This window comes from Anser anser (assembly GCF_964211835.1).
Source record: "Anser anser genome assembly, chromosome: 2".
NCBI classification, from domain to species: Eukaryota; Metazoa; Chordata; class Aves; order Anseriformes; family Anatidae; genus Anser; species Anser anser.
In genome coordinates this window covers 74,998,031-75,025,802 of record NC_139721.1, presented here as the reverse complement: position 1 = coordinate 75,025,802, position 27,772 = coordinate 74,998,031, and the positions used below count along the sequence as shown (strand labels likewise).

The window sequence follows — 27,772 nt, the reverse complement described above, 5'->3', positions numbered from 1 at the left end:
ATCCTGAACTTCAGAGGTTAATTTTAATCCCAAACAGACGTGGAAAACAATTTCACTTGAGCTTCTGAAAAGCATGCCCTATTTACAGATCTATCAATCAATCTGGATAAAAACGGGGCAAAGCCAAACAAACATGGGCTTCTGAATATGAAAGCAGACTGCATCATAAGTTTGGTGAATTTCTAGGATTCATGGGAAGTGTGATGATGGTACACGAAAGGAAGCTAGGCTAGTTTACTGCTAACTGTTACCGGCAACTCATTTTTTTTCTTTTTTTCTTTTTTTTCTTTTTTAAACAAAAAAAAACCCACTGGGGACATTAAAGCAGAGGTGTGGATTTGTTTATAGTGAATTGAAGTCTACCGATACCAAGCTTGCTTTCTTAATTTTCACAAAAATTTCACAGGAACTCCAAAAGGTCAAACAGGTGAGGGGAGTCCAACAACTGCTCAAAGACCTTGGAAAATGGTTTATATCATTCCACTGGTAGACTCTAATTCTGATCACCAGATGTGTGTCAGAAAGGAAGATGTTATAATTTTCACAAGATCCATGCCCTGTTCTCTTACTGTATACAGAATGGAAGATGACCATTCTTAACTCTTTAGAAGACCATTTAGGAATCATCAGCAGAAATAGCAGAGCTTCACCCATTAAAATCATAAGCAAGAATCCGATTTATTTTGCATATTAATTAGGAAACAGTTTGAATTCCCTTTCAAGTTTAAGGAGTTAAACACTAGACCAAGGTATTTAAACTTTGTTCTGTAAACCTGAGTGATTTAGCACTACTCCCCTTCTTATCATTAAATCCACTATAATGTTAAAAAAGACTGATTTTTCTGTTTGATGATGATTAAAATAAAATAGTTTAATTCTTGGTGGGGGGATGATGCTTCTATTTCTGTAATACTTACTATTTCAAACCACTCTTGAGTTAACAGACTATCTTTCCTATTAAGAATTCCAAATTTGTCATTCCTTAAAAAGAATAATTCAACTGGTATACACACTTGTTCTGTGAAATAAATTAATCTATTTTTGCACTTATCCATTTTGTATTGCTATTCCATATATTTTTGCAATCTATGTGTATTGCTGAACATTTATCTATTTTGAATTCTGGCTTGCACAGCAGATTCAAATAGTTCTGAATTTTATTCAGACTCAATTTGTAACAATCCTTTTTTTTGTTGGTGGTGTTTTTTTTTTTTTTCAGTCCACCTCTTCCCCATGTTTGAGCTTTAACATTGCAAATCGACTATACTTTAAATAAACAGAGATGTGAATACTGGAATAAGATGCATCATGCACATATTAATCGGTTTTTCCCAAGTTACTTTTTAAAAATTAAAAATAACTTACATGGGTTTTCATTACATTTTGTCAGACCAAGACTTTCTATTATCAGCACAGTTTCCTTGTAACCAAGTTATATGCCTGTTTCCATTTTTCTTAATCAAATATATATTAGAATATCAACAGTTCTTTTGTCAGGTTATATGCAATACTATATAAAATATATTTTGCGATATACAGTATGACATATCTTTGGTTGGAAGGGACCTATGAGTATTAACAAGTCCAACTTGTGACTCTGCAAAGGGCAACCTAAGAGGTAAACCCAATGCCTAAGAGCATTGTCCAACTCTTTCTTGAACACCAACAGGCTTGGAGCTGTGACCACTTCACTGGGTTGTTTGTTCCAAGGCTTGACCACCTTCTCAGCCAACAGCTTTTTCATGTTAGCTCGTGAACCTTTTTTCCTGAACTCCCCCGATGAAGCTTTAAGCCCTTCCCTCGTGTCCTAACCTACTACAAAATGAACACGCATACTACTCCTGCCAAAACATCTGCAGTACAACGATCTGTAAACATCTGCATTTCAACAATCTGTAACAATGAAACCTGCAGTTGCTTCAAAAAATGCACAAATATAACAGTTACGGGAATTTAGACTTTACATTCATACCTCTTCAGTTGGAGGGCTTCCTCCTTTCGTATACAGGGTGTTTTTATTGGGGTGCAGTAGAGGTGCAACTAACTCGGCAAGCCAGCCTGTACATACTCCTTTCCGTGAGACTGGTCTAGCGGGACAGGCAGGAAACTCCACAATATTAAACACAAAGGACAGTTTTCCTGGCTGATACAAGTTTGAACTGTAAAGAAGCAAATATTAAAAAAAATAATATTAAACTTAATGACCTGAAATAGCTCTGCTATCTTACAGCAGGTCCATTTTCAACTCAAACCACATTACCAAAATCAAGATATGTTGTTACCTATGTAATATTTATACGCAGTTAGAAATTTTCTTAGGGTTGGACTCAAAGGCCAATGCCTACAGGATTCAATCAGAATTGCTCTCTGTAAGATTTACACACGTGAGCTTGCTCTTGAGAAATCTACCAACCTCTTACCAGACACTCAAAACAGCATTGTTTGAAATAGTCAAGACCTGTGTTTTGGTGGTGGTGTTTTTTGATTGGTTGTGTTGTTGTTGTTGTTTTGGTGGTTTTTGTTTGGTTGGTTTTTGGTGATGGTGGTGTTTTTTGATTGGTTGTGGGGTTGTGTTGTTTGTTTGATTTTGGTAACCAGGACATAATCACTTTTTCCCTCAGATTTTATCTTTCTATTCTCTTTCTTCTTTAGATCTACTGCTTTCACTGGATGGTCTTGCAGAAGATCTGAAGCACTGCTCATGTTACTGTGTTCTTTTTCCCTTACTGTGAAATAAAGTCAGTATTGTCATAGGCTAATTGGGAATGAAAAAAACACCGGGCAGGAACTGCCTCCTAGTGTAATTTCTTAGGAAGCCAGAGGGATTCCTGTGAGGAAGAGGGAGCTAGGCAAAGAAGCATCTGAGATCGTAAGCCTCAAGAAAATAATAATGCAAACATCCAAAGTTAAGGAAGGCTGGCCCTCTGGAGAGATGTGCAGCAACTGTGTTAAAGAAAAACAGCTGGACTCTAATATCCAAAGAAAAACTACACTCCACACACTGTCAGGTCCTGGCAGTGAATAAGGCTCTATAGCCCCACTGAAGAAGTAGAAAAGCCACATACTTCATGGGCCAAGACTCATCTAGCCCATCAGTGACTACTCTGCTTTGCTCAGAAGTTACATTAAATACATTTCACTGATGACCAGGTACATCAAAAAAAAAAAATCAATCCTCTAGGAGAGGACTGAAGTATATGGTGAAGACAGTATCAAACTTCTTCACTCAAGGTTAGCTACACACCCCTTTCAAAAACTGAAGGCAGAGCTGAAGGCACTCTGACTTCCTCAGCCAAATGAACACAGACATGCAGAATCAGTTTTGGCCCCAGGGAGTTTTATGTGTTTGCCCACTTGTCTTCACAATGTGGGAGTGTCAAGGTTTTGGCCGGGATAGAATTAATTTTCTCCACAGAGGCTCACCCAATGCTGTGTTTTGGATTCTTGATGAAAATAGTGGTGGTAACACACTGATGTTTTAGCTGTTGCAGAGCAGAGCTCACACAGAGCCAAGGCCTTTCCAGCTCCTGGTGCTGCCCTGCCAGCGAGGAGGCTGGGGGTGCCCCAGGAGCTGGGAGGGGACACAACCAGGACAGCTGGCCCAGGGATGTCCGGTATTGCGTGGGGTCATGCTCAGCAAAGTTAGGGTAAAGGAGGAAGAATTTGGAATGACGGCATTTTTCTTCTCAAGAAACTGTTACGCCCAATGAGCCCTGCTCTCCTGGAAGTGGCTGAATGATGGGAAGTGGCCTGCCGATGGGAAGTAGCAAACAAATTCCTTGGTTTGCTTTGCTTGCACATGTGTTTTCTGCTTTACCTGGTGAACTATCATTATCTCTCAACCCAGGATTTCTTGTACTTTTACCTTTCCGATTCTCTCTCCCACCCCACCTGGTGAGAGTGAGAAAGTGGCTGTGTGGTGCTGAGCTGCCGGTGCGTTAAAACCACAACAGGGAGAAAAGGGTGAGAAAATGGAGCATCAGGACTTCAGATTTCAAGATGATACAGACGAATTCAAGAGTAAGTGGTAAATCACATATTCTAAGCAAAATGGCCTTACAAAAACAATTTAGAGTTTGCTCTCTAGAAGATCATAGTGTACACACTTAAGAAAAAAGCACACAAATTACAAAAAAGATACAACTTGAACACGTCATTACCTTGAAACTGAATAGAATCTGGCTTGCAATTTAGGAAGATGTTCTGAAAAATTAAAGAAAATAAATTATCATTTATTGATTCACTCCAGTGAAAATCAAAATATCATTTGAGTGTTTACACTACAACGGGTAACAAGCATACTGTAAGTTTACTCTATTAACACTGAGTATTTCTTTCTCATAAATAAGGTATTAGGACCTGAACCCTGTTAGGAATATTTTTAGACTTTGTGGAACATGTCAGAGATACGATAAATAAGCCCATAACAGTTACTTTATGGGGTTATTGGTTATTTAAAAACAACTCTAAAGGTACACAGAAGAGATGCCAGTAGTTAGTGGGGAAGGTGAAGCTTCAAGATTAATTTTCCCTGCCTTTCATCTGAGTGTGGTTTATGGAGCTGAAAAGTTCTGAGAATAGGAATTAGTTTATTGAAAGTTTCTGCTATACAAATGTCCTAGAAGCAGACGTGGCAGTTTAACTTCAAACTCCTATGAACACCTATGTAACTTTTTGAAATCACAGCTAAAAAAAAAAAAAAAGTTGTAGTTTGTAAGTGTTTTTGCTTTCAGTGTGAAAATTCACGTATTCGTATAGAGTGGAGCAGAGCTTGTATTTACTTATTTTATAAATCCCTACAATTTACTAAGAGGGAGTAATGAAGAACACGATCACAAGGCCATAAAAAGCAATTGTTTTGTTTCATATAATGAAACAATAAGAAATTCTGGTTTTTAATCTGGAAAGTAACTGTCAGTATTTTCAGATGCACTTGAGATGGCTACATTTCAAGGCTCATTCCTTCCATGTTTTATACAAGGAACTTTGCAAGTTTGTTGTGCGTAACATAAACACAAATGTACTGGAAAAAACTTTCTATTTTAACAGATGAAAACACAAGAAAAGAACACGAAGGCAGGGATATCAGGAGTTGTAAGAACATGGCTTTTTGAATTGTAACCAGTTGATGAATTACTTCTTACAGACACTAATTCTGCAAGCACCTTATGCTTATTTTTATGCACAGGAGCAACCCAGAGTCATTTGAAGCACAGGTATGTGACTAAAGTGCAGAATGAAGACCACAGACTACCACTGGAGAACAGAGTTTTGTCCCCAACAATAGTTTTAGTTTGATCGCTGTGGATGCCACAATATTTCTATAGTGGTAACTGAACAGTCACCCTCCATCCTGAGAAACCGAACACTTAGTTTGATGCATTTTCAGAATGAACTAAATACAATTAAGTCTAAATCAGCCACTTACCAATTAACAGGTTAAGTGAAGGCTTGCAGCTTGGAAAAGCATGAAGTAAATCCAGCAAGCAAACATTCGACTCTCTAATAAAACGGTTATAATCAGCGTTTCCTTGTCTGCTGCAAAGCTCCTGAAGCCTCCGTTTTTCTCCTGCATTACTGGTGCACTCTACAAGGGCTCGCAAAAATGCCTGGAGTGAATAAAATAAGAGTGGAGGGTAAAAAACATAGTCCCGTTGGACAAACCTGGGAAAAGCCTGTGTTGCCTGGGGATAGGAAGCAGTCAGCCTGTAGGCTAATGAATAATACAAATTATTTTCCAATGTACACTTTCACCTATCATGACTTTTACAACCCTCCTCCCCATCCCTCAGTGTCTGGGGCAAGCTAGCAGGTCAAAAAAATCCTACTTTGCCTGACTGAGGGAAGAGACAGTTAAAAGGCATTTCCAGATAAATCCCAAACTTATGAAAGACTTTATTTATGTATTTGCACTTCAGTAACAGCCCCATAACACAAATTAATCCAAGACAAAGCACCATTTGCCAAGTTACAGAAGCTGGGAAGGGAGTAATACAAATTCTTAGAAGCAGTATTACTGTAAATAAAGTACGGTATTTATGAGTCATGTAAATGTCACTGCGGTGTTTTATTCTGTACTTTATACCTATTTAATGGTAGTGCAAGCTTTTCTTAAGGGAAAATTAAGTACAGCTTGCAATATAAAGCAAAAATCAGACACAAGTAGTTCCAGGGTTTGTTTTGTTTGTTTTCCAAAAGGCAAGGTGGAAATAGACACAGTGCTTAAAAGGTAAGTGATCCAAAATACCCAGTGCAATCAGAGGACTTACTCTACACAAAAAAATACTGGAAAAGTAATTGGAGTTTGCCCAAACACCAGATTCCAGAAAATAGTTTTGGTTATGGAGCTACAGGACACTCTATTTTGAACAGGAAACAATGCAGATAGATTATATGCTTGGGTGATACTCCCCAGACAGCACCCTCTGCCTACTCTTATTATTGAGAAAAAGATTCAAAAACAGTTACATGTAGTACTGAAAAGGTTGTCTCAATTGAATGATTCTCTTCTACAGTATATTGCCTAATAATGACATATGCTGGATCCTACTGTGAAATTCGCTTGAGTGAGAAGTCCTTCCAAAAACTGACTTCCTTCACAGATCCAACCGACACAACTGTAACTTCATGCTTCACACAAATTTATCTTTAAAACGTGTTTTGACAATACCAGAAATACCCATGCATTTCTAGTTGCAAGCTTCTGATTTTTTTCCAGGCACAAAATGCAAGAGAAATAATAAACACACATTTTGAGAATACGCAACCAAAAATCTTTCTTTGAATTCTGCCAGTTACTGAAATGCTCAGGAAAAGCTTTAAAATATTTTGAAGGCATTACGTGATGCTTGTATAGAGCAACATGTGTCCGGTGACCAAACAGGACAGACATGGGTCCTCTCTAATTAGAAGGAATGATTTCAATGCCTACAGCCAGGTTCTGTCAGCCTTCCAGGTATCTGGAACCAAATATCTAGCACTTTTCTATTTAATTCCAGATTACTTATGAATACAGAATGGTAACGGGGATTTTGGTATCTCATAGTTTGCCCAATAAAGCACTAAGAGCAAAATTTCTTGGAACAAGATAGCAGCATGCAAGCTGACAATCCTTATTCACCAAAAACACAGTAATTACACACAAAGCAAGGACAGAACTTCAAGAAGCCACACAGCGTAGATTTACTATGGATTTCCCTTCAAAAGGGAAAACAAACACACACCTTTTTGGGAATTGCTCTTATTTCCAGACACCAGGTTAGAATGAATTTCAGAGTGCTCCTTTCAGGGATGTGTTGTGGACGAGCTGCTCCTAGTTTAGGGGGTAGGAAAAAAAACAAACACAAAACTACATCTATTAGCATCCAAAAATAGCATCACAGAACTCTTGTTCCTTCAGGAAATACCATATACCTAAGCTTCATTCAATTCTGTATGATTGAGCCCAACTGATTTGTGGCAATTATAAACTAAACATTAAGATGGTTTTCCAAAGAAAAGACAAAAAGAAGTTATCAAGAAAGCAGGAAACAAGCAGAAAAGTGTAATACATGAGTGTTCAAATATATATATATATATATATATTTTTGGCTAGGCCACTCAAGGCCTTTCTGCCACTTTTCATCTTGGAGAAATGCTGACGAATGCTTACAAGGAAAAGGATCATCTACATTTTTTCCCCCTCCATGAATAAACACTCCTGAAAAATCAGAACATGCTGATGTTTTCTAATGATCTAACCAAAGGAGTATTTGGCTACCTCTTCATGGAGTCAGCCAGGGTCCAGAGGCAGCATTTGGCTACCTCTTCATGGGTCCAGCCAGGCTCAGCCTTGTGACGTGCCATGCTAAAGCAGCTACTCCCCATTCTAAGCTAACCCCAAAAGCAATATAAGATCACTTACTTGACAAAACTTATTAACAAGCTCTGCAAGTCCCAAATTGTTTAATTACAGACCCCACTTGCATGTTGGGATTTCTCTTGATATTGTTTCTTGGCTTCAAGTTCTAGTTACTCATTCTTACTGTACTTTTCTGTTTTCAAGAGTCCTTTAATAAAATTTGGTCTACGAATATATCCATATACCCTTGCTAAATTATGTTTTTGTATCAGCATTACTTGACTGAACTCTTGCTAAAAAGAACAAAATTTACTTTTAGACAGTAAGAGGATTGACAAAATGCACGAAAGAAGCATCCGTTTTCACATTTATATGAACTTTTTCTTGAAGATGCTGACAGCATTTCAAAATTAAGTACTTAATCCTCTTCCAAGGATGCTCATACGTACAAAGAAAGACAACTATGGGAAAGCAGTATTTGCCCAACAGACTATGTGCCAGACTGCTAGATAATTTCTCTGTTTTGTCCCCTCACTTAATCTCACATACTTCATCAGAGAATTCACAGGCTGAACAAAGAGGTTGTAAGAACAGAATTCAGTGGAGTTCCTGGTAAGTCTTGCAAATGCATCTGATGCACGGTCCCTCTGTCTATACTCCTCACTTCTCCCAGGCTTTTCAGCTATCTTCATTTAGAGGATCCACAGCCGTAACATTGACTGCAAATTCCTCAGTAAAGTGAAAACAGTTGAAGGGACAACCATCTCAGAAGGAAAGCGACTCTGGAATATTGCCAGGAATTGTGAAGCTGTGTTACACTGCTTAAGCCTTTGGTAGGGATATGCAAGAGCAAGTAATGATGTTAGAGTTAACTTAATGAGTCTCTGCCCACCAGCACAGCTCCAAAGAAACAAATTTGGGCTTAGTACTAAACTTAGTTCATAATTGTGTCTAATCTATGACTGGAGGCCAGTGGATCAGCAGCAACTTGCTAGATCAAAATAGCTTTGTTTGCTGTTCAAACTCCTCCCCCTCTGTTTCTCCCCTTTCTAGGGATGACTGGGGAGCTTGTTCCATGATGACTTTTCCTGAATAAAAACTCTGCATCTGACAGTAATTTGGCTGAACTGCTAGTTTAAGTAGAGTTGAAGCAATTGGATTAAGTTCCTTAGTGGAGCAACTGCCTTTTTGCCAACAAAGATGACAGATGTGATTCTGGCCTGGTATACAAGACATGTAAAAAGTCAGCATGGCTTGCTTGGGGTCACCCAGAAGACTCGAGAGCAGAACCAAGAACTTTGATTCTTTGTTCTACAATGCAGTGCTGTGATCTTCCTTTCCATTACTATTTATTAAGATTCATAAACAGCCATGACATTTTACATACAAATACAAGACATGGCGAAAAAGGGTAATAAATTGTCTTAGTTTCATCTTTTTTCCTGACTTGTGCTGTATTAAGCACTCAGAGATGCAAGCACCTGGATTATTGACATTTAGGATGAGACCACTCATATTCAATATTTAAAACCATTATTTTACTGGCGTTTCTCAATCTTGCCAAGGAAGGACAGTTAGATCTTGTTATACAAGGGAAATCAGGAAGTGAAGCTATGTTCACTTGGCTACACAGCCTCTGTTCCACACACAAAGTGCTCTGACGCTCATGAACTCAAAATGCCCTGGTCGGACAGCTTTACACCCTTCCTGCAACATCAATGATTGCAAAGAAAGGGAGCTACTGTGGGCAGACAGGAAAGAGCACGTCTTTGTACCTAGTGAAGAAGAATCACTTTGAACATGTCCTCAACTTACAGAGATTCAAGTTTTATGCAGCCAGGTAGCAAGGCTCCAATTTGTTCTGAAAAATTAGCTTTCGGGAGGGACCAAATTTCAAGCCCACCTTCCTATGGAGATCTGATGCTTTCAGCCCTCCCCTGCCTCCTCCAACTGTTTCATTTGAAGCTGTACTTGACTCTTTGAAAGTGTAAATAATGCAAACAGAATACCTGAGGAATCCCTCCACCACACCCGACCTCTTGCTGCTTGCCTGTGGCAAGCTGTCTGGGGGCCCTGGACTAGGTGACCCTGTCTAGAGATTGAGGGTGCACAAGAGCAGCCCTGATCTGAAGGAAGATCTCTGTTAAAAAGCTGGTACTTTCCTGGAACTCTTTTTGTTTTGGAAGGGGCGTCTGCTGCAAAGGAACAAGTGCAAACAGGCTCCCCAATAGGTAGGATGCAGGGGGAGGGGAACCAGCACCAAGAGGCTGGATAACAGCCAGATTGTCTCTGCAGACACTGGGCTCATCCCCAGCACAGGGACCAGCAGCTTACACTGCACCAAACCCAACTGGCGACCCCCAGAGGTCAGTTACTGGAGCAAGAAACCTAACCTCTGCAACCACCAGAGCTTTCATGCACCCTCTACACTGTAACAAGCCTTACGTGGGGACAGTGGATGGAAATGGTATGACTTGGACTGCCATATAAACCCACCTCATTAACAACTGTGTTACTGACCAAGGCCAGAAACAGGGGGCATTTACATCTCACACTTAAAGGACAATTTGTGCAGCTCTCAATGATCCAGGAAATCTTTCAGTGGGAACCGACTTACCCATGGACTAGAGTAACATCGAACCCTACCCCATCCTGCAGAACTGAAGGCACAACTCAGCAGCACCATTACGACACCAACTGCGCGGCAAGAGGATAGGAATTCTGCCAGGTCCCGTTGGCAGTACATGGGCATACCTTGAACCTGTAGCTACCCTTTCTGAGTGAGACCATAAAGACTCCATAAAACGGATACACATAGGGCAACAAGCCCCTTAAAAGGCACCTTGCAGCAGCACTAAATCTTCTGCTCTGAGAGTGCAGCCCTCCCAGGATGTAAGGCAGACGAATGTGAAGTGCTGTACAAGGAGAAATTTTACTTAGAAATGTTAGGTTATATGCTTAAAGGTTTACCTCCACAAACATGAAGGCGCACAGAGGAACCCCAACAGCAGACTAAAGTTCCCATTCGTAAGTTAACTCATCTGCAGTAAAAACAAGCAGCAGCATTTTGTGTCCTCTCTTGCCAACATATCTCTGACTTCTGAAATGCCTCTACAAAATGACAGCTGCGTTCCAGTACTGAACTGAAAAATGTTGAGAAATATGCATACCAACTACTACTAACACACAAAGGAACACTCGATCATGACCAGTGCATCACACCTTACCTTTCTTTTTAGTGTCCTGCTTAACGTTTACACAAACAAAGCACTCTCCTCTTTGAGAAAGTCCCAAGACGTGAAGAAGTTCTTCCACCTCACTGACATTGTTGGGACATATTACACAGAAAGCATCTCCAGGTTGGTAGTCAAAGGCTGTATTCTGTTTAAAAATATGAAATCATTACCACAAAATTGCAGGATAAACCAAAGACAACAGCATCCCTATGCCTAACAGCAATCTTCCTGCTATCACAGTCGCATGAGGTATGTTTTTTTTTGCTCTGCGCTAGGACTCTTTCTGGATGATATCAGAAACTAATACTCATGTTTTCCTTGCTGCTTTAACTACTGATTAGAAAAACTTTTCCTCGTCTGGTTAAAATATTTGTACACACTTTAATAAAAGCCACTGAGCAGTCTAAACAGAAAAATTACTCATTAACAGGAGGTGTTATACAATCAGCCCACATCATTAACTACCGATGTACTTTGTTTTCTGGTTTGAGAAGAACAGAGAAATAAAGTCCTTACACAGAATACATCTAGGGTAACAGAAGTTAACGGTTTAAGTACTATGTTAAGAAGTCAGAACAAATGAATTCTAGAGGATGAAGCAGATCTCAAAAGCTCCAAGATAATGAACTAAGGATTCTTACATCTTGCTTATACTAGTCAAATTACTACTTGTGTAGATTACCTACCAGAAGGAATAACCACGGTTTACTATACAGAGTTTCTGAGTATTTTGTAGGTTGCATATTTAATTCAATACCACATCCATGGTTATTCCATGGATATGGTATTGAATGTACAACTTCCGTAAAGTTCTGGCTTCTTTGGAGCCATGTCTTTCAGTGAACAAATAAGGCTTTTGATGTCAGCCTAAGCTGACATCACCCTGTTCTAGAGGGAATTCTTTTTTTCTTTTTAAGCCATCAAATCTTTTTCCCCCAGTTATTATCCATAACACACATGCTCTTTACCCTACATTTTTGCCCACTTATAAAAGAAAAAATCCACCACTAACTTACTGCAATATTGAGTTCTAAAAGCAATGCAGTTTTTATCGCATCTTCTCTAGTGAGCTGGACTGCTTTTGTAACTGGCACTTTGAAGGTTGTTCCCTCTGAAATCAGTGAGGATGGATGTGGATTCTGAAAAAGGGGACGTAAAAACTTACATTAAAAAATGCAAAGTAGCTGAAAAACGGCTTAGTATAATATACAGGAATTACTGTTGGCACTTTTTTTTTTTGAAACAATCTTAGAAAACAATTCAAGACAATGAGGAGGAAAAACACGCATCTTCTGTATCTATACACACACATAGAGTGTTTTGTTCTACATTTTTAAAAATCGTATCTAAGTAGTACAAGGCATATATTCAACTATTAGAAGGTCCATAAGCTTTAACAGCCCAATGGGCCTAAGCTATTATAAAATGAAGTTAGTCGTTTCCTTTATCAAGCCGTCTTAAAAACAGCCAATTTCATTTTATGGGTTAGTGACCAGCCCCTCTTTTTAAGCACTGTTAGCACCGCTTTCAACCTGAGCGTTAGTCTGTACTCAAAGGGAACCTCTAAATCACAAATCTTCATTTCAGTAATTTGGATCGTTTAACTCAACAGCTCAGCTTCAGATCTGCCTCATTCCCACAGACTTGCCTGATAATCTGCACTTTTGGCTGATCCCAGCTGCCATCGCTTGGCTGGCATTGCTTGAGTGCTGGGGAACAGGGCCCCTGCCCTCTTGGCTGTTACCACGCTCAGCTACTGTCTCCCCGTCCCTTACATGGCAGCCAGCCTTCACCGCTCCCTTGAGGAGATAACCAAAACATCTGTCCTTTGGCAAGCAATCAGAAAAGTTTGAGTCACACTTTCCAGTTCATTCTGAACACTAAATTTACCAACTGGAAATGATCACTAGCTTATGCTAATTCTTTTCTTTGTACAGCAGGACTTGGTTCTACATGGTTTCATAATGAAAGCACACTGACTTTTGATCTGCAGTGCACACTGCGTTTGCAAGAGCAAAATTATGATCACATATGGACAAGTTTAAGTTACTAAAAATGCAGCGGTATTTTGGAAGAATTTTACACCCTCTCATGGCATTCTGCAAATACTAAAAAATTGAACTGAGGTTGTACTATACTCCTTTCCACAGGAAGACATTTTCACTGTCTGAACATGATGGATTATTTATTTATAACAAATGAATTGAATACTGATGATTTTAATTCTTCCATTCCCGGCACTGCAGTGCCATTCCTTTATCAAATTATTATTTAGTTAAATTATACTTCAGCTTACAGCAGACTGAGGGGAGGCCTCACAGTGGCCTGCAGCTCCCTCGCAAGGGAAGCAGAGGGTCAGGCGCTGAGCTCTGCTCTCTGGGGACAGCGACAGGACCCGAGGGAATGGCATGGAGCTGGGACAGGGGAGGGTCAGGCTGGGGGTTAGGGAAAGGTTCTGCACCCAGAGGGTGGTCGGGCACTGGGACAGGCCCCACAGGGCAGTGGTCACAGCACCGAGTCTGATGGAGTTCAAGAAGCGTTTGGACAACGCTCTCAGACATATGGTTGGATTTTCAGGTGGTCCTGTGTAGAGCCAGGAGTTGGACTTGATGATCCCTGTGGGTCCCTTCCAACTCAGGATATTCTACGATTCTATACTTTAACATCAGTTTCCTTAACTCATATGGTTAAGGACTACATTCTTACCATATAAATGGACTTTTCACTTACAATTAATAAAATTCCCGTGTTCAGGGATGTATTTCCTGTAGATATGTATCCTCTTGTTCTTTTGAGCTCATTATCCTGCCAGGACAAGAGATTTTCACCATTCAAACTTCAAAATTCCTTACCTCACCTTGGGTGTCCTGAAACTGCACCTCTATATATTGTTGTGGCAAGACAGGGATATTAAGAGCAGCCTGAGAGATGGGAGGGACAGAGTGAACAAGTGAAGGTTCTGTATCTCTAGCTGAAGCCAGAAGATTGATGTCAACTGGTTTCTGCGATGAAACATCGGAACTTGCATCTCCCTCATCTTCTAGTTTCAAGTTCTGTATTTCTGGGCTTAAGTTTAGTTCATGCCCAACGAGTGCGGCTGCAGAGAGAGCGCTAGAAGTAGCACTAACATCGTTGCTCATGCCTTCTTTCTCTTTCTGCAATAGAAACACTTTCTTGAGGGCAAGCCAAAGTCCATCAATCCAAGGATCAACCACTAGTTCTAACCTGGGGAGGAAAGAGAAGAAAAAAGAGAAAAAGAAAACAGAGAGAGAGAGAGAGAGAGAAGGGGAGAGAGAAAGAGGGTAAAGAGGAATGGTCTCATTGTGACTTTCTGGACTGTTAATTTATAAATGATGAAGAGAGCAAAAAAGTTAAAGAAAAAAATACACCATTTATTTTCTTTTTTATATATATTTGCAGCTGTTATTAGAACAACTTGTTAAATCAAGTATTTGCATTTAATTATTAATGCTATGTAAATTTATGGAGTCTGCAGTATATAAGAGGCTCACTTTCCAGTTTCTCATTTTTATTTTCTAATGCTGAACTTCATGACAGAAAGGATAACAGCAAAACCTGAAACTTTTCACTGTGTAACAGCAACATCAGTATCTTACAATATAACGTTCCATTTTTTACTATTTTAGAACACAAGATAAAAGTTTTACGATTATGGCAACGTTTGTGTTCAATTGTCTTGTGTCATCATGAACAGAACTATTATAATCTGTACTTCAAAATAAGCAAGCCAAGAGTGCAGCCTACTGGCCAGAAAGAATAACAGAATAGAAAGGGAGTTGTTCTTTTACATTATTCTTCTATGGTTAATTTAAAAACCTTATATAATTCCTTTACAAGAAAAGGCTGTTTTACGCAAAATGAAGAAAACATTAAAAAATGCACACATGCTATGGAACTACTTTTATTTACTTCAGTAATCTTGGACAAAATTTTAAAAAGCCTCTATTTATTCCAAATTACTTAATTTCTAAAACTGCTGAATGCCATCCATTTTTACAGGCATTACAGACGCTTGCTCAGACTTTAAAAATGCAGTTCCATTTAACTGCAATTAAGACTGTAATAGCATAGGTTCAGTTAGGAATCATGCCTAGGAAGCACTGAGTTATCAGACTCAGTTGATTTCAAGAGTTCAAAGCATTTAGCAAAAATCATATCTAATTATGGATTTTGTTTATCCAAGATGCAAAACTCATTCAGTTCTTACCCTACACAATCATCTGCTAATCCCGTATCGTAGAAGTGCTGGGCACCAAGTTCTTGAAGTCGTCGGTCTACTGTCTTTCCACCATTACAAAAGAACGTGTACTCTGAATCTCCCAGCCCTAGCAAATACAAGGAAAGAGAAATCATGTCAGTCAGCCAGCCACACAGGCTACACAGACAAAGACCTAATAAAGATCTAAAATTAAAATACAAGATTTTCTTGCAGGCAAGCAGGATAACCTGATATATCTAAACGCATGTAATGACGACACTTTTATGACTTAAACAGAAAAGAAAGAAAAGAAAGAAAATCTGTGTTTGTCCCAAAGCACTGTTGAAAAAGTCGTGCTTCCTTCACAAATCTAAGAAGTAGAATTTACTCGACAATACTTTGCTTTAAAAATTTAACACTTCAGAATAATGCCGCTTTAGACAGGGGCTTAAAAAAAACCACTGACCATTCTTACAGGAAAATGCAAGGAGCTGAAATAATTAGAGTGAAGCTGATAAGCTGTATGTGAATTATCAAAAGAAATTATATTTATGTACGTGTTATGTATGTATGTTATATGCAATAATATACAAAACACTACATCACCTAACAATCCATACTGGAGGTGTGCGAAATGATCAGGTGGCAAGTTCTTATCCTGAATTTTCTTAACGAACTTGCGGGCAGTGTCTGGTGGGTCTCCAGTACCAGTAGTGGAAATAACAATAACTACAGGATCCTTTTCTCCTTCCAAGTTATACTACAATGAACAGAACAAGCAAATTATAAGGCACCATTTGATACGTATTTGTGGCCTTGCATATTATTTTCCTCTTTTCCTTTTCCCAAAGGTACATAGAAAAGCATTTAATCTCATTTTACCTGTATTAAACCACAGAAACGCTTTCACGTAATTACAAGTTCTTTTGTGGATGCAAACTGTAATCTTGTTTGTAACTTTGTTTATTAATCTAAGGTACAGAACCACATGAACAGAAGAAAAATGGTAGTCTGACTACTAGAAAGCATGTGAACCATTAGGTTACTCCTTAGCCTGCCCTTTGCCATAAGAAGCGACCCGACCTCCTCCAACTACTCCATGTTGGTTTCAGTTTAAACTCACTCCCAGCATTCCAATAATACAGTAGAAATATGAGAAAATATACACAAAGACTGCAAGAAATACTATTTAATTGTTCCAGGCAGTGTCAGGACTGAATTTCAAAACTTCAGGGTTTGAGTTTTATTCTAAACACTTCACTTAATAAATCACTTTAATTTTATCTCCTTCTCAAGGCATGTGGAGGTTACCCTTTACATCTGAAATCCAGAAAGGTTAGGTACACAAAGAAACACATTATCAAGTGGTTTTGCTGTTGTTATTGTTTTCCACAACTTTCCTGAAGAGCCTAGGAACAGTTGCAAGGAGCAACTTAAATTGCCACCTCAAACAGCATCCTGCCTGTGGTAGTGTCCAACAGCAGGAGTCTAGAGAAGCAGAAGAGGAAGCATGAATAAGCATGCAAGGACATTTCTCAAGTACTCTGCCAGACTTCAGTGAGTTGCGGTCCAGGGACATTCCAAAACAGTTTTGTCTTTTACAAGTTCAAGCAAACTCCAAGTACCCACTAATTCCTGAGCTTCCAGTAACTTGGATTTGCAGAGCTTTCACAGCTAATTTAGTAAGTACAAGAACTTCAGTGCACTGCCACAGGTGACTATTGCATTAACAAATAAAAGTAAATTCTTCAAGTACAAAATGCAAGGGCCTAATGGTATCACAAAAATGTTACATAAAATTGTGTCCCATAAAAAAAAAAAAAAGATAAAAGCTTCAAAAGAAAAAGCTGGTGTATTAGAACAGAGTTATGATTAATTCATTAAATTCTTGCTTGCTCCACTACGTTCTCCTTAGCAAACGTGAAGAGTTTAAGAGAAATACCCAAGAAATGCATAAAGAAGGGCCGAGCCTTCTAACTGACTAGTATGGACAAAACAGAAGCATCTCACTTCCCGACCTCATGCACACACACACCTCTTTGAACTATGAAGGTTGTGGAGTAAGCTGTCAGGTCTAACCTACTCAGAGGAATTCACAAGAGGTCACACAACTCAAGCAAGTACTTGCTCATGTAAACTGTCATCCTGCCTTCCCTTCTCTAGTTACACCTACACTTCTGTAAGTTCTCTTTATTTACAGTGAAGACAAAGGAAAAGCTTAAGCAATGAAATCTGTAAAGCTGTAGATTTTTTTCTTCAGTGCTTAATTCTCACAGTCTCAATTCAGTGCATCTTTATACCCCATCAATAACTCCCCGCTCTGAGTTGTCTTGCCAAATTTGACAAACTAGATTTATTCAAGTGCAGGCCACTAACAGGGCTAGAAATACTCTGTCTGCTGCCTTCCTGAAACTAATCTCCGAAGCTGTCAAATACAGAAGAAATGAAATGGAAGAATATAAGAAGAATCTTCACATTCCCTGCTGCAGCGTTCCCTTAACGCAGTGTTAAGTCTCCTTGTAAGACTTTGCTACATACTCGGAAAACATTCATTCAAAAGCAGATGTCCAGCTACAAAACAAAGTCTGTCCCCAAGAAAGAAACTTGCTAAAATGGAACAAAAATATTTTTATAAGCTTCTCAAATTTTCCAATGCATGAAAAAAAAATCTTTTAGGTGATATTTCCGCTTACCTTATTTGAAATACCTGGCTGTCAAGTTCTGTTTGTTTGCCTTTTTAAGTTTTTTGAGGACCTACTTTATGAAAGGAATTAAGAGTCCACAGTGCTTTCAGTTACAGACACTAACACTTTCAGACCTATACTCCTGAATAACAGGAGTATAAGTCTCAACAATAAAAAGCCACTTCCTTGCTCCAGCCAAGCTTTTTATTTTTCTAGAACATATCTGGAGCATATCCAGCATGAAATGGAGTGAGCCCATATGCGAAATAACTCAACAAGACCCAAGAAAAGGTCAAGATGATAGATAGAACACAGGACCCCAACATAACAAGAACAGTAAAAAAGAAAACCTGAATAATCATTTCTACTGACAGGAAAGTTGACCAGTGAATACTGAATTCATTCAGTACTGCACACATAATTAGCTTTCAAGAAGTCACTGTGCTGATGTTAGAAACAGAGACCACGTATACTCATTTACTGTTCTAGTAAGAAAAATCATCAGAAAGATTTGGCAGAAGGCTATCATGAGTACCGATCCCAGTTACTGATTCATAAAACCTGCAAATTTAAAAATAGATGACGTATTTTAGGTAGATAAATGTGCTCAGACTTCACTGTTATTAACAGCCACCACTCAAGCACATGAAGAAAAATGCAGCTCTTAAATAACCATTTTTCAAAACAGGATGGAGTATCTCACCTTGTCCATTTCACTTATACAGTGCATATCAGCTTCAAATCCGCGGGCACCTGCTTGCAGCCATATTTCCTCAGCTATGGCTTTTGCCTGCCCTTTTTGTGTTGCATAGAGGAGCAAAAACCTCCTTTTTAAATCACAGCACATTTTCCAAAACAGGGTACTTTTTTAATTTTATTTTTTAAGACACTGCAGGGGAAAAAAAGAAGAGGCAAATTTACTACATGCAGAACAGCAAGATTTTGCCCTGTTTATTAGATTAAAAAGAGATACTTTAAAAGGATAGCAGTGATGTTTAACTTGGAAATAGGGCATCTACTCTGAAGAGAAGCCTTTTCTAACAACTAGGCTTTGCAGGACAGGGTGTGAAAGATTCAGTTAAGTGTGCTGTACTGCCTTGATATTGCAATATTATTGCAGTATACCAAGCTAAGAACCTAGTCTCTAAGCAATGCAATAGAGAAAAAAATCATGAAAACATTATTTTTATCACATAAGTTGTATTTTCCATTTTAAGTCACTGATTGCTTTAGTCAGCTTTCTGAGATGCATTTGAAAGGAACAAAATATATAGATTTGGTGACATCAAACTACAACATTTGATGAATGTTTTTAATTCTTAATTTCTTCTTGTTTTAAATCGACATTTTTTACCTGAATGCTCTTATATGTCATCCTCTATGTCTACATTTTTAAACACAGGCTTTATTTTCATTCCCTGTTCCAAAAAGGAGCTTCTTATACAACTACAGAGCTTGTTTTTGATATTTTTTCTTGAAATGAGAAATAAATCTTAAAGAAATCTTCTGTAGTGTAAAATTCCACTCCTTCCCAAACTCTTGCAAGAAGTAGGAGGAATGAGATGCACATCTTTATCCATCTGCCTGTCCCATAAAAATTCTCTCATTCAAGCTTTTATGATTTTGACACAGACAGAATATAAAACGTCAACTTCAAGAAGCAGTGAATGAGAGAGACAATTAAAACATCTCTCGTGCATATATTACAAATTAATCTTCTGCCTGTGCTTTGTTACTGCTAGGGAGCTGCAGTAGAACTCAAATACCTAGAATGAAAATTCAGTCATTTCAGTTCCAAACTTGTGACTTTTTTTTTCATGTGCTTGGGCCCAGTTTGCTGTACTTCACTTATGGCACCCCCACAGATTCAACTACATGAAGCATTCAGTGTACTAGCTACACACATCAATTTACGTAGACCGGTAGCAGAATAATTTCAAGCTTTTTTTTTCTCGTTTCTTCCAGGGAAAACAGTAAAAGAATACTATATTCATATGGCAAAATATTTCTCCCCACAGTATTGCGGGAGGTATCTCCTATTATGATATTGAGGTTTTTTTTAAAGCACACTTTTAAATTGAAAGTGGTAAAATTAAATGACAGCTTCTTAAGAGTACAGTGTCTGTACCATACCTGAATTCCATGAAAGACAAAATTACTAGAAAAATGTAAGGCTTTCATTGTATTTTTTCTATTACATTTTCCAGCACAATTTTTTACTTTAAATTGACATTATTTTATCTAAAAATATTTAAATTCATTCAAATAACTGACTTCATGTGCACAGAAAAAGACGTGCAAGCAAAATAATCAACAGACTTGTTTTTCACACTCCTTTTACAAAAGAAATACTACCATTTGACTACACAGAAATTATGGAGGTTCATATGAAATACATTTTCACTACCCTCATATCCCTCCAGTAAGAGAGGTTTGTCCCAGTCATGTGTTGTGTTTCCAACCTGATTGTTCCTTTGTCAGCAGGTGGCAATGTCTGGCTGCGGAGAAAAAACAATAAAGGTGAAATGGTGTTTCTTTATTACTATGTTCTTTCTCATACCTTAGAAAAAGAGAAAGATGACCAGTTTTCCACTTGGGCCACACGACGCCTCTGCAGGACCCTCACACTCTTCTGTGGGGCTTCAAACGGGGCTGTGAACCTGTGGCTTCAGAGCCGTGTCAATGGCATATTGTCAATGGCAAAAAATGGCATATAATGCCATTTTTTCAGACGATGCAGGCTTGTTCGTAATAACTTTCACCCTGCAACCAAGACAAAGACACGTGAACTTCACCAAAAGGAGTCTCAAGCAGCAGTTCTTTCCGAAAAATCATTAAACTCGCACAGTAAACCTCCTACTGCACCGGAAAGAAATATTTTTTTTGTATTTTCAGGGTTAGAGCTGCCCCTGAAGAGGGCCGGTGCCTGACGCACTAAGGCAGTCCCAGCAACAACCACAGCCCCCCACAGCGCTCCCAGCGCCCGGTCCTGCCCCGCCACCCCCCCCGGAGCCACCAGGATTTTTCTGTCACCCCTATTTCTGCCCCAAAACCGCCATTTTCCCGAATTCCCGGCGGCGACGGACCTACCCGTCCAGGGGCCGAGCACGGCGCCCGCAGTACCGAGCCCGGCCGCGCCGAGCCGCGCCGTGAGGGCGGCGGAAGCTCCCGGCAGCCCGCGGTGCCCGTGATGGCGGCGGAGGTGAGGCACCGGCCCTCGGCAACAGCAGCAGTAGTAGAAGCAGTAAAAGCAGTAAAAGAGGCAGCAGCAGCAGCAGCAGCAGCAGCAGCAGCAGCAGCAGCAGGCGGGGCGGGAGGGGGCTGCGGCCCGGCTGCCGGCCCGGGCTGCGGGAAGGGTTTCGGGTGCGTTTCGCTGCCGTGCCGAACGACACTTGCCTGTTGTTTCCTCCTAGGTGGCTGCTGAGGGCACGCTCGGGCCAGCATGGCTTTGGTCAGCCTGAAGAGTATCCGTGTTTGTTCAGCCGGCACGCCGGCCAGCAGGCAGGTTTTGCTGGCCCTCAGCAGAAGTTTGAGGTCCGTCGGCGGGCAGCGCAAGCCCCCAAACCCCAGCGCCGTCGCCATGAGGGAACTGTGCTCCAGGGATAAGACCAGGTATATGTTTTGTCGACAAAACCACGTACAGCTGCGGATACAGGCTCTTTCTGTTAATGACACCGTGCAGCTTTGTGGGGACACCAGGAGCGGTCCTAAAGCTGACAGCAGATGGATGGATGAACAAGTATTTTTCAGGAAGTTGAACAGCCTCAGTACCTCCAAAGAGATTTTTAAATTTCTCAGCTCTCTGGAAGTTATGTCTGATATTATGGCATCGGGGGCCCTGCAGAGGATTTCTGAAGTTGAGGTGGATGCCGACGGCCTGAAGAACCCTGAAGAAGTGCTAGAGAACGAAGTCTTCAAGGCATTATGCTTTCAGTTTGAATTTGAAGCCTCAAAGCTGTCAAATGCCGGGCTGCTGAACGCGTTGCAGGCTTTGATAAAGCTGCGCATAGATCCGGAGAGCATGCTGATGGCAAGCTTGCTCTCAGAGAGCGAAGAACGGCTTGCCACCAGACAGCTGGCTGTTGAACAGCTGTGCTCTCTCGCAGAGAGTTTGCTTGAGTTGGAAGGCCCCAGCTGTGCAACGCTGGGACAAATCATGAACCATATACAGGAAGAAGACACTGAGAACTGGACTCCTAGGGAAATGACGATGGTTTATAAAATGCTGCAGGCTACTGTCAGGGAAGGGGAACAATACCATGACTTGCTAAACAGAATGAACAGCGCCACTTTAGCCATAGCTGACCAACTAAGCCCAAATTTCACGAGCATAATACTGAATTCCCTGGTGGTTCTCCAACAGACTCGAGCAGTTTCCTTAGTCATAGCACTCTGTAAGCATTCTGTGAAGCATGTTCCTTATTTCACAGATGATGAGTTGGTAAATGTACTGGATGCCTTCCTGTGCTTTGGACATCGTGAACAAAGTTTTACAGATGCACTGGAAACACACGTTCCCAAGTCCATCTCTACCATGCATCCTGAAACAGTCAGCAAAGTGATGCAGTATTGCTGCCAAAAGACAATCCTTTCCAAGCCTATTTTTGATGCAGTGGCAGAATGTTTCATTTCTGTTGCTGACAGATTTACCACCAGCCAGATTGCTGAGTGTATTGTCCCATTTGGGACTCTTAACTATCTTCCTCCAAGTGCTTCTTCCTTGTTTAGGAAGCTTGAAACTGTACTACATACTCGTTTTAGTCAGTTTCAGCCTCACACCTTGCTGAACCTGCTGCACTCGTGTGTCCTTATTCAGCGTTACCCAGTAAATTTTCTGCCAAAAATATTTAGTCCCTATTTTCTGCAACATCTTCAAGGTAAGGAGCAGTGTTTCTTGTGCAGTGTTCTGTCTCTCTTATTATATGGTTTGTCTCTTGTCAAGCACCCATTTGTTATTGCTTGCATCTGTCTAATCTCATCAAATCACCAATGACCTGATTAAGGTGACTTGTGAATAGTGATCAGGGGGCTGAAGGTTGTTGCTTCCTTATCACAGTTGCAGTTGTATCATTTAGCAGAATTTACACAGAGATTTGAAATGCCATGAAAATTTTTATTTCAGTTAATCCTTCTGCCTTTTCAAAAAAGACTGCCCCTGTGCTGTTCCCTATGGTTGTCCTTTATCTTACACAAGTTATAAATGCTAAATTATTCAGTGAAATATTTGAGAAATATGTTACTTTTGTCTGTTTAAAATTCTGTGCCTATGCAGTGACCCCTGTGAATACTCTTACTGAAGTGAGGCGATGCTGCTATGGGGCTGGAAAGACTAGTGAGACTGGTTATGGAACCAGCAAAACTGAGACCAAAAGTGGTGGATTTTTTAATGATAAGTGGATGATGCGATGATACTTGGAGTGATACATGAGTGATGTAAAATATTTTAGTGATTCTGGATTTGTTTTTCTCTAAATTGTTAGCGTGACTGCCACATGAGGGATGTGGCATAAAGGTAGGACACTGGATAGTGTCTCATGGGACTTGACTGTTAGTCTGTATTGTGCAGCCACCCCTCTGCTTTGCAGCTTTGGACAAATCTCATACTCCTTAGGGTTGGAACTGGCTTTCACGTGTTTTACTAGGGGCTAGCCCAAGGAAGGACCTATTTCAAAAAACAATTCAAATACTAGTAGTACTGATATGAACTAAAAGAATTACCACCTGGTTGTGCACTACTGATTAAATTTAAGATTTTAGTCCCTGTCTCGTTAAGATACAGTCTGACTTTGCATAAGCCTTATGTCTGGATATCTTCCTGTGTGCCCAAAGCACTTATCCCAAAGCTCTGACTCAGGGTATGTGATCACAATTGTCAGGAAGAACTGCTGAGAGCCTTTGAATTTGGGACAGAATTATAATATGATAGAAAAGTTACAATAACTACTCCAGAGCTTGCTTGCAAATGTGTTACTAGCAAACTCACCTGTTACTGCAGAAATAATTAATTGTTCGTAGAATCATAGAATATCCTCAGTTGGAAAGGACTCACAAGGATCACCAAGTCCAATTCCTGGCTCCACACAGGACTACCCAAAAATCAGACCATGTGTTTGAGAGCATTGTCCAAACGCTTCCTGAACTCCAGCAGGCTCAGTGCTGTGACCACTGCCCTGTGGGGCCTGTCCCAGTGCCTGACCACCCTCTGGGTGCAGACCCTTTCCCTAACCCCCAGCCTGACCCTCCCCTGTCCCAGCTCCATGCCGTTCCCTCGGGTCCTGTCGCTGTCCCCAGAGAGCAGAGCTCAGTGCCTGCCCCTCTGCTCCCCTCGTGAGGGAGCTGTAGACCAACTGTATTGTTGTGTTTAGAAATATATATATAAATCCTTAAACTTTTCTGGAGAATAATACAAATGTTAGAGAGAAGTTAAGTGTAGCATTGGTACAAAAAGAATTTGAATTACTGTTATTGATAAAAGCATGTTACAACTACTGACACAGAATTTGTAAATCTCTGGAAGTACACAATGTGTTTTTGAAATACAATTTTGCCTTGTGATTCAAATAAGGTCCATTACATGCATGTGAGTCTACAGCTTTATTCCTTTACCTTCTGCTAGGCTGTATTGTGTCCAACTTTTCAGGTGGGGTCAAAATAGAAGCAGGTGTGTACTTTAGCTGTCATCTTTAGTGTTCTGTCCCATGTCCAGGGTACAGATTATTGTATTATAATTTTGCTTTCAACTAGCTATTTGTCTTTCATATTGTATTATGATCAGCTTGTGAAAACTGAAAAGGGTAAATGGATAAAGCTGAGAAAAAATAATTTGCAGTGCATAATTTATGGCTTAATTAAAATTAAAATGAGCTGATAAAGCATAATAGGGATGTAACATACCAGCCTGTCCTTAACTGCTGTCTTTTGTTTTCTAAGTATCCAAGTAAAAATGTAAATTGTATTCTAATGCTTACGTTTTATCAAGGCATAAAGAGTGGTCCCTTGTCCTGCTCTTTAAATTGCTTTAGTCTAGAATCTGATGTGGTCCTTCTCTGGATCTCAGCTAAGATTGTTGTGTTAATAATACTCTATAAAAGGTCAAGTTTTGAAAGTGTTTAGGAATTTAGGTCACTCATTTTTAATCTCTTCAATGTGAAATACCTTAAGCGGCTGTTTTTTAGGAAGAAGACGTTCCTCCCCTCTTACAAACCAGAATGTGTTTTAAAGTTCTCAAGCTGACTTAGGAAATGAGAAACCTGAGTACCAGTTGCTTTGAGTGTTCTTTCAAGTCAGTATAAAGCTGTTCCACTAGAGTGGTTAAAGCTCAGAACAGGAGCTTGAAAAGATGACTGGCATGATTAGCACCTTATCCTACATTATTTTTTTTACCATTCAATGGTAATACCTTGCACTTAATGTGAAAGATGCCTCAAGTATACAGTTGTAAACAAATCTCCAGAAGTCATTCAATATTCTCCACTACTTTCAGATAAAAAACCTGAGTGAAACAGTGAGATCCTGGGAATGTAACTTGGGGAGAGGGGATGCAGGAAGAAGGAAACAGACTGTTTCTCCAAGACTTCAACTCAAGCTTATTCCTTCCTGGAGAACATCTTGCATCTCTCAGATCCTCTTTTTTTTGTGTGTGAAAGAATCTGACAGTCCTAACCATGATCTTGCTGCTTGTACTTTTTTTTATGTTGACGGTATTTCTGTAAATCATTTCCTCATTTTTCTAAATACATCATTTCACAACTGATCTTACTGTTCATTTGGGTGAGCATCAAGGATGATAATGATCGAGTAGCTTTTCTTCACGTTTAAATGAATTGCTTTTCCTAACTTCTGCATGATGGTATGTGTAAAGATACTTTGCTGAAGATTCACCTGAAAACTTGAATATTGTTGTTTCAGCTCAGCCACCTGGTTTGGACAGATTTGTTGCCTCCCAGTTAACCCGGCTTTTTCTAACCGTTACCCTGGAGTGCCCGTTTTATGAGGTATGGTAGATAAAAAATCAGAACTGATGCTAACAAGAGGCAGCGCGGTCATTAGGGCCCTGTTGATAGGAGCTGAAGACTCTTTCCCATAAAAACATTGGAGTTGGACAAAACAGCTAAACATCTTTTTTCCTTGGTGAAAATATGAAGAATTTCTGTCTGTTTGACTGACTGATACATGTATATGTTTGACAGAACTGACTAGCACTAAGTGCATTCTGTGTATTTCCAAGTACTTTTCCAACAATTATTCCCTTATTTTTGACTTGGAGCACGTAAAAAATCAGCCACTTGGATGTTGGCCTTACTGCAGGGGAATGGAAACACTTGTGCATTTCTCATGAGTGATACGTTCAGCTTGATAGCATGGAAGCTTGACGAGGATGCTTTGGTGTTTTTTCTAGGGGGACGGGAAAGTTTTTTTGCTTGTTTGTTTTGTTTGTTTTTTAACTTTCCAGCAGGTCATACCTGAAGACTACAAGTCTCTCCCTAGACATGGCTTTGAAATGCACAGAATACATTTTGGTACATTAATATAATTGCAAAAAGGTTATCTCCCTTTTTCTTTAGTTTGATTGAGTTTTCTGTCGTTGTATAGGGTCCCAAACTCCTTCCAAAGTATCAAGTAAAGGCCTTTCTCACTCCTCACTGTTCTCTGGATTTTCACCTCCTCAAAAGGGTGAAGGCTGGACTACTTTATTTACTGAAAAAAAGAATATATTTTGCATCAGAGGTATCAACACCGTATTTCTATATAGTTGGTAAGTAACATTAGTTCTTCAGCTTCATAATGAAATGTGTACTTACACTGTCAAAACTCTATTGTTTTCACTTTACTTTCCAAAAATAAAACGAGGTTGATTTTATTCCCTTTGTATGCATTCTTAACTGCAAATATGGAAAAAGTAAAATGGAATAAAAAGGTAACTGTAGGACGTTTGAAAATGAGGAAACTCAGGAGAGAAAGGAGAGAGAACTACAATATTACTTGGAATTTACAAACCCAGTCTGCACTGAAAATAGCTTCTAACATATGATCTTTATTTTTACTGTCAGCTCCCCTTTTACTTAACCTGTAAACAATTTTTATAGTGAAAGCAAAATGAGACAGTGCCACTGAGGCAATTGCCTGATCTCTCTGCTTTGGTGATGAGTAGAGAAATGGGGGGCTGAAAGGTTGGCAGCCCAGAGCAGGAGAGTTACAGTAAGCAGTTTGTTACATGAAGTGGGTTTTAATTTTGCTTATCCTTTCATCTTTACTAGATATTGAGATTAAACTAGATGAAGAAGGCTTTGTTTTGCCTGCTGCTCAATGTGAGGAGGTACACAGACGGTAAGAGAATAAAAGAAACCATGGCTAAAAAGTTGGTAAACATCGATAAAGAACATCCAGAGTGAAACCCTAGCAAAATTAAAGTTAATTGGAGTTTTGCATTTGCATTTTGCACTCAGCAGAGTTGAAGTTTCACACTGAAACCTTTGGCAAAAGGGCAAAGTTTGTAAAAATGAGAGATCACTTTTTCCTTATTGTCTTGCCTCGTGACGATAAGTTTTCAGACAATTATTCTCTCTACCCAGTGACAGTCATGATCAAAGTAAGCCTGGTTTGACTTACACTCGTGTATTTTGATCTTAATTCTCTTGCAAACTAAAAACAAATTTGTTCTGACTGAGAAGCAAAATATTTAGCATAGTTTAAACCAGGTTCATAAAAGCTCTTCTCTAAGAGATCCTGTGTAACGAGGATAGTTGCTACAGACACTGTTTGCGTCGAAAGATGCATACGTATTTAAAAACAA

The 27,772-nt window shown here is 39.7% G+C and overlaps 2 protein-coding genes across 6 annotated transcripts in view; one reads left to right on the top strand and one right to left on the bottom strand.

The window, feature by feature from the left end:
• Window positions 1–21,200, bottom strand: part of MTRR (5-methyltetrahydrofolate-homocysteine methyltransferase reductase) — a 25,571-nt gene extending 4,371 nt beyond the window's left edge. Inside the window, exons 1-12 of one of the 3 annotated variants that reach the window (XM_083827176.1) lie at window positions 21,070–21,200; window positions 20,540–20,742; window positions 18,683–18,868; window positions 15,902–16,055; window positions 15,305–15,422; window positions 13,929–14,301; window positions 12,093–12,215; window positions 11,068–11,221; window positions 7,224–7,312; window positions 5,429–5,609; window positions 4,161–4,203; window positions 1,973–2,159 (exon numbers count right to left, since the gene is read on the bottom strand). In XM_083827176.1, the coding sequence (XP_083683302.1) occupies window positions 1,973–2,159; window positions 4,161–4,203; window positions 5,429–5,609; window positions 7,224–7,312; window positions 11,068–11,221; window positions 12,093–12,215; window positions 13,929–14,301; window positions 15,305–15,422; window positions 15,902–16,055; window positions 18,683–18,826 (1,566 nt within the window). In that variant the 5' untranslated portion in view covers window positions 18,827–18,868; window positions 20,540–20,742; window positions 21,070–21,200. Of the gene's footprint in view, window positions 1–1,972; window positions 2,160–4,160; window positions 4,204–5,428; window positions 5,610–7,223; window positions 7,313–11,067; window positions 11,222–12,092; window positions 12,216–13,928; window positions 14,302–15,304; window positions 15,423–15,901; window positions 16,056–18,682; window positions 18,869–20,539; window positions 20,743–21,012; window positions 21,034–21,065 lie in introns of those variants that run through there. The other 2 variants (XM_083827177.1, XM_083827178.1) reach the window with 2 other exon arrangements.
• The window catches only part of FASTKD3 (FAST kinase domains 3), a 9,187-nt gene continuing 2,459 nt past the window's right edge, over window positions 21,045–27,772 (top strand). The window contains exons 1-5 of one of the 3 annotated variants that reach the window (XM_083827180.1): window positions 21,045–21,181; window positions 21,393–22,856; window positions 25,888–25,973; window positions 26,572–26,734; window positions 27,237–27,306. In XM_083827180.1, the coding sequence (XP_083683306.1) occupies window positions 21,422–22,856; window positions 25,888–25,973; window positions 26,572–26,734; window positions 27,237–27,306 (1,754 nt within the window). In that variant the 5' untranslated portion in view covers window positions 21,045–21,181; window positions 21,393–21,421. The other 2 variants (XM_083827181.1, XM_083827179.1) reach the window with 2 other exon arrangements.